At 54.2% G+C, this 16,517-nt stretch overlaps 7 protein-coding genes across 7 annotated transcripts; 3 read left to right on the top strand and 4 right to left on the bottom strand.

Annotated features, from left to right (window-relative positions):
* Positions 1-2,190: 2,190 nt before the first annotated feature.
* Positions 2,191-3,500, top strand: EsH8_IV_000871 (aurora kinase; the record flags this gene model as incomplete). Its single annotated transcript, XM_083265761.1, has 3 exons — positions 2,191-2,286; positions 2,343-3,314; positions 3,384-3,500. The coding sequence occupies 3 exons, from the start codon at positions 2,191-2,193 to the stop codon at positions 3,498-3,500; spliced, it is 1,185 nt and encodes a 394-aa protein (XP_083124656.1).
* Positions 3,501-3,787: 287 nt separating this feature from the next.
* EsH8_IV_000870 (peptidase M76 family-domain-containing protein) lies at positions 3,788-4,636 on the bottom strand (the record flags this gene model as incomplete). The annotated part of the gene is made up of 2 exons (XM_083265760.1): positions 3,788-4,015; positions 4,073-4,636. 2 exons carry the CDS (start codon positions 4,634-4,636, stop codon positions 3,788-3,790), a joined length of 792 nt encoding a protein of 263 aa, XP_083124655.1.
* An 893-nt stretch (positions 4,637-5,529) lies between these two features.
* On the top strand, positions 5,530-7,364 carry EsH8_IV_000869 (glutamate 5-kinase; the record flags this gene model as incomplete). The annotated part of the gene is made up of 6 exons (XM_083265759.1): positions 5,530-5,554; positions 5,727-5,777; positions 5,833-6,020; positions 6,076-6,186; positions 6,237-6,507; positions 6,583-7,364. 6 exons carry the CDS (start codon positions 5,530-5,532, stop codon positions 7,362-7,364), a joined length of 1,428 nt encoding a protein of 475 aa, XP_083124654.1.
* Positions 7,365-7,902: 538 nt separating this feature from the next.
* On the bottom strand, positions 7,903-8,591 carry EsH8_IV_000868 (ribosome biosynthesis protein NIP7; the record flags this gene model as incomplete). Its single annotated transcript, XM_083265758.1, has 3 exons — positions 7,903-8,154; positions 8,217-8,305; positions 8,366-8,591. The coding sequence occupies 3 exons, from the start codon at positions 8,589-8,591 to the stop codon at positions 7,903-7,905; spliced, it is 567 nt and encodes a 188-aa protein (XP_083124653.1).
* Positions 8,592-9,010: 419 nt separating this feature from the next.
* Positions 9,011-11,086, top strand: EsH8_IV_000867 (nucleolar complex-associated protein-domain-containing protein; the record flags this gene model as incomplete). The annotated part of the gene is made up of 1 exon (XM_083265757.1): positions 9,011-11,086. One exon carries the CDS (start codon positions 9,011-9,013, stop codon positions 11,084-11,086), a length of 2,076 nt encoding a protein of 691 aa, XP_083124652.1.
* A 689-nt stretch (positions 11,087-11,775) lies between these two features.
* EsH8_IV_000866 (uncharacterized protein) lies at positions 11,776-13,320 on the bottom strand (the record flags this gene model as incomplete). Its single annotated transcript, XM_083265756.1, has 2 exons — positions 11,776-13,082; positions 13,134-13,320. The coding sequence occupies 2 exons, from the start codon at positions 13,318-13,320 to the stop codon at positions 11,776-11,778; spliced, it is 1,494 nt and encodes a 497-aa protein (XP_083124651.1).
* Positions 13,321-14,562: 1,242 nt separating this feature from the next.
* Positions 14,563-15,051, bottom strand: EsH8_IV_000865 (uncharacterized protein; the record flags this gene model as incomplete). Its single annotated transcript, XM_083265755.1, has 1 exon — positions 14,563-15,051. The coding sequence occupies one exon, from the start codon at positions 15,049-15,051 to the stop codon at positions 14,563-14,565; it is 489 nt and encodes a 162-aa protein (XP_083124650.1).
* Positions 15,052-16,517: the final 1,466 nt, after the last annotated feature.

Below are 16,517 nucleotides of genomic sequence, written 5' to 3'. Positions count from 1 at the left end.
GGACGTCGAGACCAACAACATCATCTAGTCAGCCTCTTTACACCAAATGCAACGCAATCAAACAGCTGCCACCGCATCGGTCGGTCGACTGGCACCGCTAGAACTAGCAATGAGAACCGCCCAATTGTCAGGGAATCATGCCATGATGCCTGTGAAGTGTGACAGATGCCAAAAACATCTGAACGCACCAGTTCCTCGAGAATGGCTCCTCAGACTAGCCCGAAGCAAGTACCCAGCCTTGAAAACGCAGTTTTTAAGGGTTGGGCGGGAGTCAGGAGATACCGTGATCCGAATCTCTCCACTGCTATGTCCTGGAAATGTCGACAGCAGCTGCCTCGCTATGCGGACTCCGGAGTACAGGAAGACCTGGGAGAACATCAAGCCATTGCCTGGGATAAACCGGACAGACCAGGAATGGCTAAAGCTTGGGTTTCCGCCAAAGGAGGGGCTGACAGGAGCTCTGGACTGGCAGGAGAGACTCACTTCTGCGACGGTGACTGTGGAGAACCTGTCGAAACCTTGGATACGCTATTTATCCTGGCGCTTCGCGTGGCACCTCTTCTGGCACCATAAAGGTCTAAGACATGAGAATGCTAAGCTTGAAAGAATGTGGGGCAACGTTGCCGCGGACGTATTGCTGTGGCAGTTTCGACTCCTCGATGACGAAGACCTCGTGGGCATCTACTGTACGAGCGTGGTGAGTCTCTTGGGCATGATCTTGTGTCATTGGCATTATGGATTGGCGATAGTGGAGACGTTCTCGGGCATAAGGCGAGACCTCGGCAGGAATGGCTTCAATCCTCTCAAGTCAGCCATCCAGCGGGCCGACACGGCCATGCGCAAATTCCTGGAAGCCTGCATTGGTAACGACCGAAAGGAGCAAGGTCATCGACGGGAGACGGTGTATGCGGCTTTCTGTTGCGTCGAGTACCAAATGCATACATACGGGACCTTGGAACAACACGAGTACCTAGATGGACTGCGATCGTACCCTCTGCCCCTTCCCAGTGAGGCCTATCAATTATACTCGAAAGACGTACGGGATGGTGAAGCCAAGAGGGTCATATCGAGCATCGAAACGAGGTCATTGATCAGGCAGATCAGCAGGCTCAACGAGCAACTCGTTTACTCATCGAGCGGGGCTAGCAGTGAAGGAGATGAAGTCATGAGCTCGACAGGTTGCAGCGAGCCATGGAGGGAGAAGATTAGTTGACACAGAGAGGAACTTGACTCTGAGTCGGCAGAAGTGGATAACGGCTCAATGGCTGCGAGGGAGGGGTGGACGAAGAAAGTAACTGGGACAGAGTAAACTAAGACCAGATGCTAAAGACCTCGCAAAGATAAATAGGAGCCCATCTGCCCTGAAGCACCAGTAGAGCAGCATTAGTCTGCACGCGTTTGTGATTTCTTTGCCGTTTTTCTACCGTCTCCCATCTTTTGGTACCGTTGGCCAATCATGTTCATGTCTCTGTTCTGCTTTCTGTCGTCTGCTCAGATGACCAGATAGAGGAAGCTGGTGCTCTCTAATTTTCGTCTTACTCTAGCGTGGAATGTTGATGAACACTGACCAGAACCAAAGAGGCTTTAGGTTTAGGGGCGCGTTGGGGAATCTACAGAAGTACCAGGGGAACGTCAAAACGAGCGCATTGGAGCGTGAAAGGAATGGAAGTAACAAGCTTGGATAGGTAGTTTGTAGGGATAAAGGAAGTGCAGAGCAGGATTGACGAGAGTGTCCATCAGGACAACTCTGGTGCTAAGTAAAAATCAGTCGAGTTGCATTGGTATTGGGATGTTATTGCAACAAACAACGTAAGCGACCTAACCATCGACCCGTGCAGGACTTGAAACATGGGTGATAAGGAATCGAGGCGGTTGAGGAGATGCCGCTTGGATGAACGGGGAAATGCTCACGTCAAAGCAAGCTGACAGCGGCTGAGTCGAGGCTGCCTTCCCAGGAGTGGAAAGTGGGGGACCTGAAAGAGTGGGACGGGTCGCTGCCCTGGTGCTGTTTCCCTGGCAACCAACTTACCGCCATTGTTTAGCTTTCCACAGCGGCTCCAACATATCGTTACCCGAAACCTTTCTTAATAACCTGAAGGCCAACTCCAGGTTCTCAACCCCAACCTCCAGTGCACTTTCTAACCAACAGGGAACAATCGGATTCTGCATATCCTCTCACCACACAGCACAATGGCCACTCGAGCGTTGGAGTCGCGTTTTGAGCGCATGTCTGTGAATGATGAGAATGAGCCCGTCGACGGCGGCAAGCTCTACTCCAAGGCACAGGTTGGTCTCGTCGCAAACTCCGTCATTTGGTCTTATTTCCTGACATGGTCCTCTAGTCTTTGGTGAAGACTTCACAACTATCACAAAGCTCGAGCAGACCGAATCTCATCAAGGTTGCACTCCAGTCACAGAGCACCAACGCCGTTGCCTCAGTAACGCTGCCTTCGCAAACCGCACAACGACAGGCCAAAAACCCTGCATCGCCCGCGAGAAAACCCCTTCCCTCAGGCTCCTCGAGATCATCCGAAGAGGTGGTCGAAATTGAACGCAAGTCGGGCGTCTCCATCATCATCGAGCCCTCCACCCCCAAGATCTTCCACCTGGGCATGTTCGAGATCGGCCGACCCTTGGGCAAGGGCAAGTTCGGTCGCGTCTACCTTGCGAGAGAGCGCACGAGCGGCTTCATTTGCGCGCTCAAGGTCCTGCACAAGAACGAACTCCAACAGGGCCGCGTCGAGAAACAGGTCCGCCGCGAGATCGAGATCCAGAGCAACCTGCGCCATCCCAACATCCTCCAGCTGTACGGCCATTTCCACGATAGCAAGCGCGTGTTCCTTATCCTTGAGTTCGCTGGCAAGGGCGAGCTGTACAAGCACCTCCGCAAGGAGAGCCGGTTCCCCGAATGGAAGTCGGCGCAGTACATTGCCCAGATGGCCTCGGCCCTGCGCTACCTGCACCGCAAGCACGTCATCCACCGAGACATCAAGCCCGAGAACATCCTTATGGGTATCCATGGCGAGATTAAGATCTCGGATTTTGGCTGGAGTGTCCACGCCCCCAACAACCGCCGCAACACCATGTGCGGAACTCTTGACTACCTGCCTCCCGAAATGATCAAGCCCGGTAGCTCGGACAACTACTACAACGAGAAGGTCGACCTCTGGAGTTTAGGCGTTCTTACATACGAGTTCCTCGTTGGCGAAGCGCCTTTTGAGGACACGCCTGTGATGACGCAGAGGAGGATTGCTCGGGCTGACATGTCTGTTCCGTCGTTCGTCAGTCCCGAGGCCAAGGACCTGATCAAGAAGGTAAGATGGCAGTGCACAATGCTTTTGTTCTTTTTCCCTACACGAACCAAGACTAACGTAACCCCCCAGTTGCTTGTCCTCGACCCCGAGAAGAGAATACCCCTCGAGCAGGTCCAAACCCACCCGTGGATCGTCAAGCACTGTGTGAAAGGCGAGAGAGCCGCCAACCGCGAGAAGAGCTCCTAATTAACGACCCCTTATGATTCATGCATACATACCATCAAGGCATAACGGCCCTTGTAGGATTAACGGCGTTTCTTCTTTGCGGATTAGGCGGGCTCTGATCTACGGCTTGGGGTTTCGGGGGTGTTTCCATAGCATGTATGGGAGTTGGGTTAATTTCTGTCCTTTTTGAGTAAAAAATCAAAGTAGTCATCATCAAGCATTGCCGTTTCCGGTGCTCTGTGAGAAGGAATTACATCAGTGGGGGGGGTATTGTACACACGCTCTGCCCGAGCACATCCTATCGTCCATCACCTGTACACCTCATCGAAGGGCCGCGTGTCACTGAAGCACGAGTCCCAAACCTGATTCACCACCTTAGTCGCCTGGACGTCGTCCTTGCACCTCGGCCGGTTAAGGACAGATTGTATGGCACGCTTCCGCACGCAGTCCTGGAACTGCTGGGACAGGCTCCAGTTGCCTCTCGTGAAGGCCTCCCTCGTCCATCTACACTCGCCACTGAGCATCGAAGCTCGGATCTGCAAAATCATCAATCAGTCGCCGCAGCCTTCTGCCGTCCAGCACACGAAACTTACCTCTGTACACGCCGCATGCTTCAGATCCAAATCTCCCATCCAATCCACCTTCCACCTCAAATGATCCCACGCATGCACCATCTCATGCGAAAGCGTATCCTCCAGATGCTTCCTATCTCTAACCTCATTGGCGCAAATCAGAATCCCGTGCGCGGGGCTGAAGCCGCCAGACTGGCGGTGCACCTCCCCGTCTTCGGTCAGGCGCGCGGGGCACCGCCGGCAGAGAATGTTTGACGAGTCGAGCTGGCCGTTGAGCCCCGCGATCTTGTCGTTGAGGAAGCGCACGGTCGGGGAGAAGGCGAGGAGCCAGTCGCGGTGCTCCTCGCAGCGCTTGCAGTCGCGCTCCTCGTTGGCGCGGTAGCGGGCCTCACGGTAGTGGAACTGGCCCTCGGGGGTCATGCGGCCCGTGAGAACATTGAAGTAGTTCATCCACCATTTGGTCTGGGGGTCAAAGCCGGTGCGAGCGGGATCGTTGCGGAGTTCGCGTGGTGGTTCTTGGGGTTGCTGCTGCGTCGGGGCTGCTACTGGGGGTGCCGGCGTCGTCGAGGGGGCCTCGGAAGCCATTGTGCAAGATTGATGATCGTGGAGGATCGAATGCGTGGCGGGTGGATGAGTGCTCAAAGGGGCGCTGGTGAGTTATCGCTGGATGCGGGCCGTCGTCGAGGTTGGTGATGAATAGCCAAGGGTGGTAGTGGTTGTTGACGGCAGATCGGGACTGGGAAATTTTGGCCGTTATCGATAAGCGCCATAGCGCTGTATAAACAGCAAGCTTAGTTGAATCCGCCGCACGGATTTAGTGGATCATTGTCTGAACAGCCGAGCATTCCTGTGCCTGTGGCTTCTCTAACTACATTATTCGCACCCCGGCCTTTTGAAGGCAGAAGACTGTCGCTTTGATTTCTAAAGATAACATTTGTTGTTATAGTCAGTGCCAGGCTAGGGTAGGAAATGGTGGTTTCTGTATTTTTTCCCAGGCTTGACCCTGAACCACAGCATCTAAGTGGCATCTATCATTCATCAGCTCCAAATGCGGTCTGCAAAGGCGCGCCCTTGTCCAAATGCACCACGGCTCGATCGATGAGATGTGTGGGAGGGTCAACATGATCAGGCGCCTGATTCGTGAGAATCCAGCCCGTGAGGAACAACTAGCAGGGATGGAAAAGATCAAGACAGGGCGGCCGTTCGAGGCACCGCTGAAGATGACCACCGCCGGATGGATCACACGCTGCCCCGGACTTTAGGGGCAACGAGCACCCAATCACAGGCAGCTCTAGCAACTAACGAGCCCCCGGGTTCTCTCCCGCCTTCTCACCGGACGATCCCGATGTCGGGCCAGGGTTTTCACCGACACAGTCACTCAGCCAAAACCAAGACGACAAAGGGCGCAACCACTGACCAGGGGCCTTGAACACTGCTCCCACTCGTCCCACATTAACTCGACACTGGCTGGTCTGGCAATGGCGGAAGAGAGTGGTCCAACGTGTAAGAGGATCCAGTATTTTCCCCCCTACGTAATGTGCCTGGTGCCATTATTGGGCGTCTTTCGTCTCTGCCTCATGAGTCGCATTTATACCTTCTTTGGTTTCCGAGTCCTGGAGAGAAACAAAGGTTGACAAACGTCTTCGTGGCTAACTTTGGGCATCCCTAACTGCAGATATGAAGCACCGTGAGGGTCCGAAACCACTTACGGTGGTACTGAAGCTAGGTGAGTCGTCCCCAGGCAGTCTTTCACCATGATTCAGGCTAACCCATTTCACAAGGCACCAGCTCCATCGTTGATGAACAGACTCACCAGCCCTTGCTGTCTATTCTGAGTCTCATTGTCGAGACGGCTGTGAAGTTGAGAAAAGATGGCCACAGGGTGGTTATTGTCTCATCCGGCGCCATTGGCGTCGGTCTGCTTCGCATGGAAATGGACAGGCGGCCAAAGCACCTGTCAACCCTGCAGGTTGGTTTACTTGTAGAATCCGAGTTGCAGAGTGCGGGGCTGACAAGAATCACAGGCGTTAGCAGCCATCGGGCAGTGCAGGCTCATCAGTCTATGGGACGACTTATTCGGTCACTTCAGACAACCCGTCGCCCAGATCCTGCTCACCAGGAATGACATAGCAGATGTAAGTGACGATGTCGTTACCATCGAACAAAAAACCTGACATCACTACAGCGGACACGGTATCTTAATGCTCAAAACACATTCAACGAGCTTCTCGACATGGGTGTCATCCCCATCGTCAACGAGAACGATACCTTGGCAGTTTCCGAAATCAAGTTCGGTGACAACGACACCCTCTCAGCTATCGCTGCCGGCATGGTCCACGCAGACATGCTCTTCCTCATGACCGACGTGGACTGTCTCTACGATAAGAACCCCAGAACCAACCCTGATGCCCAGGCTATCGAGGTCGTTGAGGACATCTCCAGCATCCAGGCCGATGGTAAGTCGAGACAAAACTACCCCTATTCCCGGGGAAACCTCACGTCAGCGTGCCCAGCCTGACACACCCAACCAGTCTCTACAGCAGGCTCAGCTCTCGGTACCGGTGGCATGATGACCAAGATCGTCGCCGCGAGGCTAGCAACGTCAGCAGGCGTGACGACGATCATCACCCGCTCCTCCAACCCGGGCAACATCGTCAAGATTGTGCGCTACATCCAAGCCCGGCAAAAGTCCTTCCCGCACCTCGACCCGGCCCTGAACGGCGACGATCACGACCACGAACACGACCACACAGAAGACCCCCTCTCTCAGTCAACAGCATCCCTGCGTCTCGACCAGTCCGTAGAGAAGCCGCCGCTGCACACCCGCTTCCTCCCGTCTACGGACCCCATCCGCGACCGCCACTTCTGGCTCATCCACGGTCTTAAGCCCCATGGTACGCTCTACATCGACGCCGGCGCCCACAGCGCTTTGCTTAGGAAAGCGGGCCTGCTCCCGGCGGGCGTGCTCGACGTCGAGGGCAACTTTGCGCAGCAGGAGGCCGTCCGCCTCGTCGTCGTGGACCGGTTGCACGTTCCTAGCCCTAGCGGTAAGTTGTGGGGCGGCACGCCGGTGGAGGTCGGCCGGGCGCTGGTCAACTACGCCGCGCCGGAGGTTATGCGCATCAAGGGCCACCAGAGCTCCGACATTGACGGCCTGCTGGGCTACGCCGACAGCGAGTACGTCGCGGAGAGGCAGCACATTCGCATCTTCAGCCGGGAGAGCCGGCCGGTGACGCCAAGTATCGAAAAGGCCAAGGAGCAGATTGTGGAGGAAGTGATTTCCGGGATTACGGGGTATGAGCAGAAGACATGAGGACCGGTTTGCAAAGAAACTTTAGAAAAAAAGGAAATGCATGCATGATGAGTCAAAGAAGAGCAACGTTTCATGATTCGAGGAGCAACCCATAACACAGGGGCATTAAAAGTCAGTATTAGACTTGCTGATACCACCGAGGACCATGGTTTTGCACCCCCGGGGACTAACTGCACGCAATCACCCGTGGAACCAACTCAAGTATATTCCCGTACCGGTAGTGACAGCGTTCGTGCAACGGCATGCCTAGTTCCCAGTCCAAGAAAAGACTCTGCATCGGTTCTCTGGTGACTGCATGCAGTTGGTTCCCGGGAGCGGCTCAGGGGCCACCGGCAGTATCAGCAAAGCCCCCAGCTAATATGACGAAGAAAACAAGACTGCTGATGACCAACAAAACGCCGTCAAAATGTCCCCGCCATTCTTCTACTCTTTTTTTGCGAACCGAAAACGCCGTTCCAATGTACAAATCATGGATGCCAGGGAACCAGGGACATGCCGACCCGTCCCGGCGCAAAGTATTCCATTCCCTCAAAATAACTCAACCAGTCGCAAAGAGGGTATCTTCGTCACGCAGGTACTCGCCGCAATCCGATTGTCTGAAGCAAACGACACCCGTGGGGTCCAGACGGCGCGCCTCGGCTGTTGAGCGGGCGGTGACGCCGAAGCCGAGGGGCTTGTCATCCATGGAGAAGACAACGACTCCTTGGTGTTCCGGGCAGTCGTCGGACCAACGGCCGACGTGAGCCTTGACGATGTTGCCGCCGTACAGGAAGGGCATCTCTCCGTTGGGCTGTCACAAACTGCTGTTAGCACACCTGCTTCCGCGCCTGCTGGAATGCTCTTAAAACGTACCTTGACCCAGATCTTGTATCTCGCGTGCTCGCTGAGGACGGGGAGGGCTGTGACGTGAAGACGGAACTTGCCAGTCTTTGTGAACTTGCCTGCACGAGGGTTCTGTTAGACATAAGATGCTCCATTTGCAGAGGATACCTTAGACGTACCCAGGCAGACGCCGATGCTAAGAAGCTTTTCGCGAGCGATGCTAGTCGCCAGGTTGGCGACCGAGAGGCGCACGTAGTAGACACGGTCGCGAATCATGCGGAAGACATAGCGGTCTGCGTCGGGGCTGTTGTCGAGCGGGGCGATGAGGTTCTTCAGCGAACTGCCCATGTAGCTGGCCAGCTTGCTGAAGAGGGTCTCGGTCTCCTTCTCTGTGAGGGGACGCATCTTGAGCTGCTGTTGTCTTGAGTCTCGGTCGGTTGTTTTTGAGGGGAGACGGGTCAAGAGCTTTGGAGGGGAAAAGGTTGCTAAAGAGTACCGTACCAAGGGTGGGATGCCAGCATCGCGATGCGAAAAGGTCGGAGTAGCGGCAGAAACCCAAAAAATTTCGGGCGGTCTGAGGCCCATGCGGGGGCTTGATTGGTTCAATTGTAGCATCTCCACTAAAAAGTTCTTGACGGTCCCTCTTTCTGCTGGTCTCCCAGGGTCCCATTCAATCCACCCGTGCTTCGAGAAATCTTTCTTTCGGTGAGGGACAGCATCGGGCGAGCGAGCAAGTCGAAACAACACCGCCGACCCCAATATACGGAAGTTTTGCATCGTGCACAAAAACGAAAAGAAAAAGAAGAAAAGAAAAATCTTCCACAATGTCGTCCAGAGCCACAAAACGCCGCAGGCTCACGCCGCCCCCCGAAGACGAGAACGACCAGGCCGGCAAATCCTCCAAGAAGATTCAAAAGTCCTTCTTCAAGAGCGCCGCCGGCTGGAACCTGGAGCAGGACTACGAGAACCGCCCGCGCAAGGGAAAGAAAGACAAGAAGGAGAGCACGCGCCTCCCCATCAAGACAGCCGACGGCCGCATCGAGCAGTACCGTGCCTTGGAAGGCGACAACGACGATGCTGCCTCGGTCGAGAGCGACGGCGAATGGCTCGAGGGCCGTGAGGACGAGGATGCCACCGCTGAAGCCGCTGCCGAAAGACTGCGCCAGGATCGTAGGAAAGAGGAGGAGGAGTCCAACCTCCCGGAGCACGTCCAGATCCACCAGGCCAAGGAGGAGCTCGCCAAGATCGCCATGGCACTGAACGAGGACCCAGAGGAGAATGTCGGCGCCTTCAAGGCCATCGCCAAGATCGGCCAGTCGCGCATTGGCGCCATTCAGAAGCTTACCTTGGCTACCCAGCTTGCCGTCTACAAGGACGTCATCCCGGGCTACCGCATCCGGCCCGTCGCCGAGGACGCCCCCGTCGAGAAGCTGTCCAAGGAAGTCCGTAAGCTGCGCGCCTTTGAACAGGCACTCGTATCCGGGTACCAGGGTTATGTCAAGGAGCTTGCGAAGTGGGCAAAGGCGGACATCCCCGCCACGCGCAAGACAGGGCCGAGCATCTCGAGCATCGCCATCGCCTGCGCCTGCACGTTGATCAACACCGTTCCCCACTTCAACTTCCGTACCGACCTTCTCAAGATCCTCGTCGCCAAGCTCTCCAAGCGCAGGGTCGATGCTGACTACGTCAAGTGCCGCCGTGCGATCGAGACGCTCTTCCGCGACGACGAGGAGGGCCGCCCGTCCATGGAAGCCGCCTCCCTGCTCGCCAAGATGATGAAGGCCCGTGAATATGCCATCGACGAGAGCGTTCCCAACCTATTCCTCCACCTGCGCCTTCTCTCCGAATTCGCCGGTAAGGCATCACAGGACCGTGTCGACCATGAACGGGATCCCGGGGCGCCGCCTCCCCAGACCAGGAAGAGCTTCAAGAAGGAGTTCCGCACCAAGAAGGAGCGTAAGATGCTCAAGGAGCAAAAGGCCATCGAGAAGGATATGCAGCAGGCCGATGCGCTTGTCAGCCACGAGGAGCGCGAACGCATGCAGTCCGAGACGCTCAAGCTCGTGTTTGCTTCCTACTTCCGCATTCTCAAGATGCGCGTGCCGCATCTCATGGGCGCCGTCCTCGAGGGACTGGCCAAGTACGCACACCTCATCAACCAGGACTTCTTCGGCGATCTCCTGGAGGCCCTGAAGGATCTCATCCGCCACGCCCAGGAGGACGCAGAGGAAGATTCCGAAGATGGAGCGGACGACCAGGATGACGACGACGACGATGCCCCGGTCCGCAACACAACTCGCGAGGCCCTCCTCTGCACCGTGACGGCATTTGCCCTCCTTGCAGGCCAAGACGCGCACAACTCCCGCGCCCAACTCCACCTTGACCTCTCTCACTTCGTCACCCATCTCTTCACCTCCCTCCCTTCCCTCTCCATAAACCCCGACCTCGAGCTCACCTCCAAATCCCTGCACATCCGCCCCTCCGCCGCGGCCGCCACAAAAGACAACCGCGTCAACCTCCAAACCACCACCGTCCTGCTCCTACGCTGCCTGACGGCCGTGCTCCTTCCCGCCTACCAGATCCGCTCCGTCCCGCCCTTGAGGCTGGCGGCCTTTTCGAAGCAGCTCATGTCCGCGGCGCTGCACATGCCCGATAAGTCGACGCAGGCGACGCTGGCGCTGCTGCAGGACGTGGCGCACACGCACGGCAAGAAGATTGCTGCGCTATGGCGCACCGAGGAGAGGAAGGGCGACGGCACGTACAACGCCCTTAGCGACAGCGTCGAGGGCAGCAATCCGTTTGCGACGACGGTGTGGGAGGGCGAGTTGCTGCGGCGGCATTACTCGCCCAAGGTGAGGGAGGGTATGAAGATATTAGAAAAGAGCATCGCTAGCGCATAAGGGATAATTGAAGTACAAAAGGAGTTGGGAAATGAAAATAAGGGTTTGAACCCATCGTTGATTGGCCTTGTTCAAAAGTTACAGAGGAGAATGTGCTGTGATATAAATGAGCATCTTTAGCCTTGACAGCATTAACGAAATACCACTCGTTGAGCCCACACAATCATGGTTGCGTATCTTTTTGTGAAATTCATTGATTGACTATCTGACTATCTTCCAGGCAGTCAATCTGTCATTTTTGGGCAAAATAATTTGGGGGCCGGCATAGGCGTTTCTGGATATAGTGTTGTGGCGGACGAGCAACCCGCCTGCCAAAAGAACCCCCCCGAAGAGAACCATTCAATGCCGAGTGCCGGGATAATCCGTCCATTATTCTTGATCCTCCAATGTCCTTTCTTTACCTTATCAAGATCCCTCCGCAACTTGGCGTTGGCCTTGATGTAGTGCTCCACGCCTAATCCGATGTCTCCGGTAGCTATCCACGTCTTGTCAACGTAGCGTCATTGACGAAGATTGAAAGAGACACGCCGTGGACCAAACAATCATCTGAGATATTAGCGCAAACCCCTGTTTATACGAGCCGAATAAGCATTCGTTTCGCCGCCTGGAACAAGAATGAGCGAGTCATTACCTGATATTATCCATGCGACGGTCAAAAGGTCTCTTGATTTACGCGTTTAGAGTGAGACCTAATCGGCCCACATCGACGACGTGAGGCCTCTGCCTCGTCCCGGTGACTGTTGCTGATTAGAGGAAACTGTTGTCGAATTGTTTGACTTGCCCCAGGGAAAGACGGTGAGGTCATCATCCGAGTCGTCTGCAGTAGCCGGGTTCGCGCCAAAATACAATGGGTACTTGGCCATCGTCTGTTGAAGAACGGGACAGTCGGGAACAGGATGATCCTGGAGAATCACATTGACAGCGAAATTACGCTGAGAAACGGTCGACATATTTAGGATATCGACATCCCCGTCCATGTCTGTGTTGTACTTGGAGGCTGTCAGGCCAATAACGGGACGGCTTCGCTTTGGGCAGTGACAGGCCGGGTCTTTCAGGTTAGCATTCGACTCCTTTTTCTTGTTATCATTGATCATCTGTTCATTGGGCGCTAGGGTGGTCAATGAGGTGGTGTCGGCGGTAACAGTTTGAGGAGTAACTCCTGGCTCTCCATTCGCACACTCGTCATCCTTTCTGACCATAAGTTCCTTGAAGTCCTTTTGATTAGGAAGTTCCAAGCCTGCCTCAAGCTGTTGGAGAGCCCAAAGAATAGTGCCGAACTTCGGCTTCTCTTGAAATTGAAGAGTGCTGGCATTCTTCGTCTTGTCCTGAGTGCTGTCAACCTCGAGCAGCAAGCGGGAAGCCTGACCGCTGTAATCGTCTGCGGGTTCTTCACCTGGCTGCTCTTGAGGAGTCGGATCAACAGTAGTGGAAGCTTTGGCGCTGGCGTCGGCATTTGGTGCGGGTACCACCTTGGATGGAGCTTTCACCGTGTGTTCAGCCTTTGTCTCGAGTGCAACTTCCGGCTTGGTGTCTCCATTTCGAGCCTGGACAACTGTAGTTTCTTCAGTGGCCCACATGCTTTGGCCAAGACCATTGCGACGAGAGGAAGATGCAGCCTGGTTTGTGGCAGTATCCTTTGCTGCCTTCTGGTCGTGCTGCCCGGGTTTGGCCGAACCAGAAGCATTGTCACCCGCCGACACAACGACAGTCTCAGCCTTGGAAGGAGCAAGTGTCTTGTTTGAGATGGTAGCGGCCTGGGGACTAGAAGAAGGTTGTACGACCTTGGGAAACTGAGAAACTGAAGCCGTTCTATTGGAGGAGGTTAGGGCGGTAGGAGGTACCTTACTAGCAGCTGGTGATGGGCTGGTAGAAGATGACTGGGCGGGGTTGTTTCCAGTGAGCCAGTTGGCTAGACTCGGGTTGATTTTCGTAGGAGTAGGGCTCGGTAGGTAGGCATTGGCTCCAGGGTGAGTAGATCTGGTCGACATAGGACGATCTGGGGACGTTGGTAAAGGACTAACTGGTTTAAATTCGGAAAAAAACTTACTCATGAAGCCACGGGGCTCAGGGCGATGGTTCTCAGTCATTCGTGGTCCATCAGTGACTCGAGACGAACCACCTCCTCCAATGCCACCTCTTCCACTGCCTTTGTTTTTGTTTCTCTTAGAGTTGGTTCCTGATTTGAATTCCATAGCAAGAAGCTTGGCAGCTTCCATCTGCGCATTTATGTTCATCGTGATGGCTTCAGCACGCGTAGAAGTAGGCGATTTCCGATGGTATGAACAACCACTAAATACCTAGAGATCCAGGTACATTAGATAAACCTGCCTGAAATTGTTTTGAACAGAAAGCCGTGTCGAATTCTTAATGGGCTGAAAACATGGAAGATGAGCAAGATGAGGAAGATGAGGAAGATGATAATGGCGCATAGGGTAAAATAATCAAGGTTACCAAAGTTATGATGCTCCAAACGCCAGAATCAAGATTATGATATGATGGGGAGCACTAGAAGGCATTTCTCAGGGAGACAAATGTGTGGGTGGGATGAGAAAAAAGCTACCAACCTCTGAAGGATGCTTGGCGATGGCGATCCTGAACTCTAGCTGTGGAAGCAACCAATCTCTTCCAAAAGTGCCTCGGGGACGAAGAAAAGGTATTTGTCTTAATGGAAGGATATGAGTTGTGAGGGTGGCGTCGATGCTGGTGGTGGTGATGAAAAGAAAGAAAATTCAAAGAGCAGGTGTGATCAAAAGGCAAGAGTTCCTGGACAAGAGCCTGGAGAATCCAAAGTAAAGAGGAGCTAGACTGACAAGAAAATGCAGGCGCTTGGAGGCTCCTGCCACGACAGACGGAAGCAGTTCGGCAAAGGGCTTCCAGTATTAGCACGCGGATCTTGGGGCATTGTTTGGGCAGGCACCGAGGTGCCTTTGGAGAAGCTGGTGGAAGGTGCTGCTGTTGCCAACTCTGCGCCCCTTCTCCAGACTGCCTTGGACTAGACGTGCTCTTGATGAGCGGAGAAAGTCCTGCTGCTTGTATAGGTAGTGTGAGGCAGAGGGGACCGTGTGCTTTGAATCTGGAATTGGCCGTAGGTGTGAACGACAACATGACATTACACGCTCATTTGTGGCGAGAGGCTTCTCATAACCAATATGTCGAATGGGATGGAATACAGACCCCAATATCACCCTTGTGCGTCAAACAGCTAGGTTAAGAAGAATATACAGACACCAAAATGCCAATGCCAGCAAAACAAAACATGGGATCGGTAAGTCATACTGTTTATAAAAAAATGAAATAAAAAGGTATCATTAGGTGTGCTGGAACTGGTGGCTGCTGATGTTAATCTTGCCTACCCTTTGCGATGACTGTGTTCCCGGCTCGCAGAGGCTGGGTATATCACTCCTTCGATCCCCCCTGTCATGCTAATCAGTTTGTCAAGGGTTTGACTCGGCCTCAGCCGCGGGACTGATGATGCTTCATGCCTTGCCCGTCTTCTTGGCTACCACCATCTTCTCCTCGACTTTCAGCTGTGTGGGTCGGTACACGGCGCCATTAGCCTCATCCAGCCAAGCTATCCCGACGGGCGAGACGTGTTCCTGGACATATTCGACCAGCGCCTTCGACATGGGAGCACCCGCACGGATTCCAATCGACGAGACCCTGGGAACGCTGAGACAAGCGCTGAGTTTCTCGGCACACGGCCTTGAGTAGCCCACGAGCCTTGTCGGGGGTGCTGACGGCGAACTCTTGGAGGCGACGGCGACCATTTGGGGCAGTTGACAGTTGAACGCAGACGATTGCCCCGAGCGCGCAACAAAGATGACAGCGTACGGGCTAGAGGTCTTTGTCTCAGCGTTGCTTTCCCCTGAGGACTGTTCCGAGCTTTGATGCCCTGCCGCAAGTGTTTCCAGATTCCGAGTGATACTGGTCAAACCGACGTCGACGAAAGCAGCGAGCTCTGGCATGGGTGGATGCTCGCTCTTTTTTGGTTCTTTCGGGCCTGCTCCCTGTTCAATTCTTTTTCTCTTGGTTGCTCTCTTGCCTTCTGACGGCTTAATATGCCTCTGGCGGTGTTGACCAAGAGGTGACAAAAGACTGAGTCTCTGGTCAGCGACTTTTCCTACGCGATGACATCCGGTGGAATGCAAGGTTTAAGACAACGGGGCGAGGTTCTCATGATGCAGAGCCTCCGCATATGTCCAGGGAAGTTGAAATATGGCAACTGAAGACTTACCTGCATAGCAACTCTAGAATTGCGTCTTGGTCTTCTGGGGAGATATCTGGCCTAATGACCACACAATGTCAGTATGGGCCAGTAACAAAGATGAGAGGGAGCCCAGTTTTGTACCATTGTGTTGCCGAGAAAGGGGTGTCGACCGAATATACCAGCTTTTTTCTCATTTGCTGTGCCATTGCGTCCTTTCCAACCCCGCAGGACGTCTATGCGTGTGTTTGTGTGTGTCTTTCAAACGAAAACCGAACAGATTTCCCAGTATAGAACCAAGGCATCTGTGTCGGTAGGTATTGCTGTTGCGAAGAGTATGGAGAAACCTCGGCTAAGCTTGAAAGTTGGTGCCAGTTTGAAAGTTCCTGGTCCACAAGTGTAGCCACCAGATATGACAATGCTAGATTACTGGTTTGGTTGGAACTCCTTGAGGAGGACACAGGCCGCTCTCGGACTTTGCCTAGGCAGGGCTGAGAAAGCTGAAAAGAAAATAGTCTTTGCGTTCAAGTAATCGGCGTCTACTTGTTGTACCCCAGTTATAGTTACTAGTAGGGTATGCTCCAGCCAGAAAGGGCAATGCTGATCAACATGTGAATGGCCGCACGTGTGAGAGGCTTGTGAACAAAAAAAAAGTAAAGACAAAAATAAAACTCAGTCAGAAACGACGGGTGAGGCTAATTGGCATTAGCGGCCGATACACCGATAAGCGAGGTGGCACTAGCGCCACATTTAGAGGACATCGGAGGAAAAAAAAGAGATGAACAGACAATGAAGCTGCCTTGTCGCCTCTAAAAAAGCTGCGAAATCGCGTAGGTTGATCAACGGCTGCCCATCGCATGACACAGAGACACGAGCCCAATGATACCAGAAGCTCTCTTATCCATGCCCCAGCGGATCTTGCCGGGAAATTGGCGACGATAGCCCGGCAGATAGAAGATCATCGGCGTTGGGACACGCAGCAGGGACAAGGGCCAGACAGTTTCCCGGCCCCGCATGAGCTCTAAGCCTCTCGGAGAGCACGGACAACTGCGGAAGGAAGAGCCGGGTCGAGCAATGGGCGCCGAGAGACCGAATGCTACGTTGAGTAATGGACGGGATGTAGTTGGTGGACACCACCGGGCGGTATAGGTAGTCAATATGTTATCAACTGGTCAACCTCACACCAGGATGGAAGACTTCCAACCTCCTTCGGCACGTTAAGAGACC

The sequence above is a fragment of the Colletotrichum jinshuiense genome, chromosome 4 (genome assembly GCF_051148585.1).
Source record: "Colletotrichum jinshuiense chromosome 4, complete sequence".
Taxonomy (NCBI): domain Eukaryota; kingdom Fungi; phylum Ascomycota; class Sordariomycetes; order Glomerellales; family Glomerellaceae; genus Colletotrichum; species Colletotrichum jinshuiense.
Note: the sequence above shows the minus strand (reverse complement) of the source record. Positions and strands in the feature narration are given on the sequence as shown.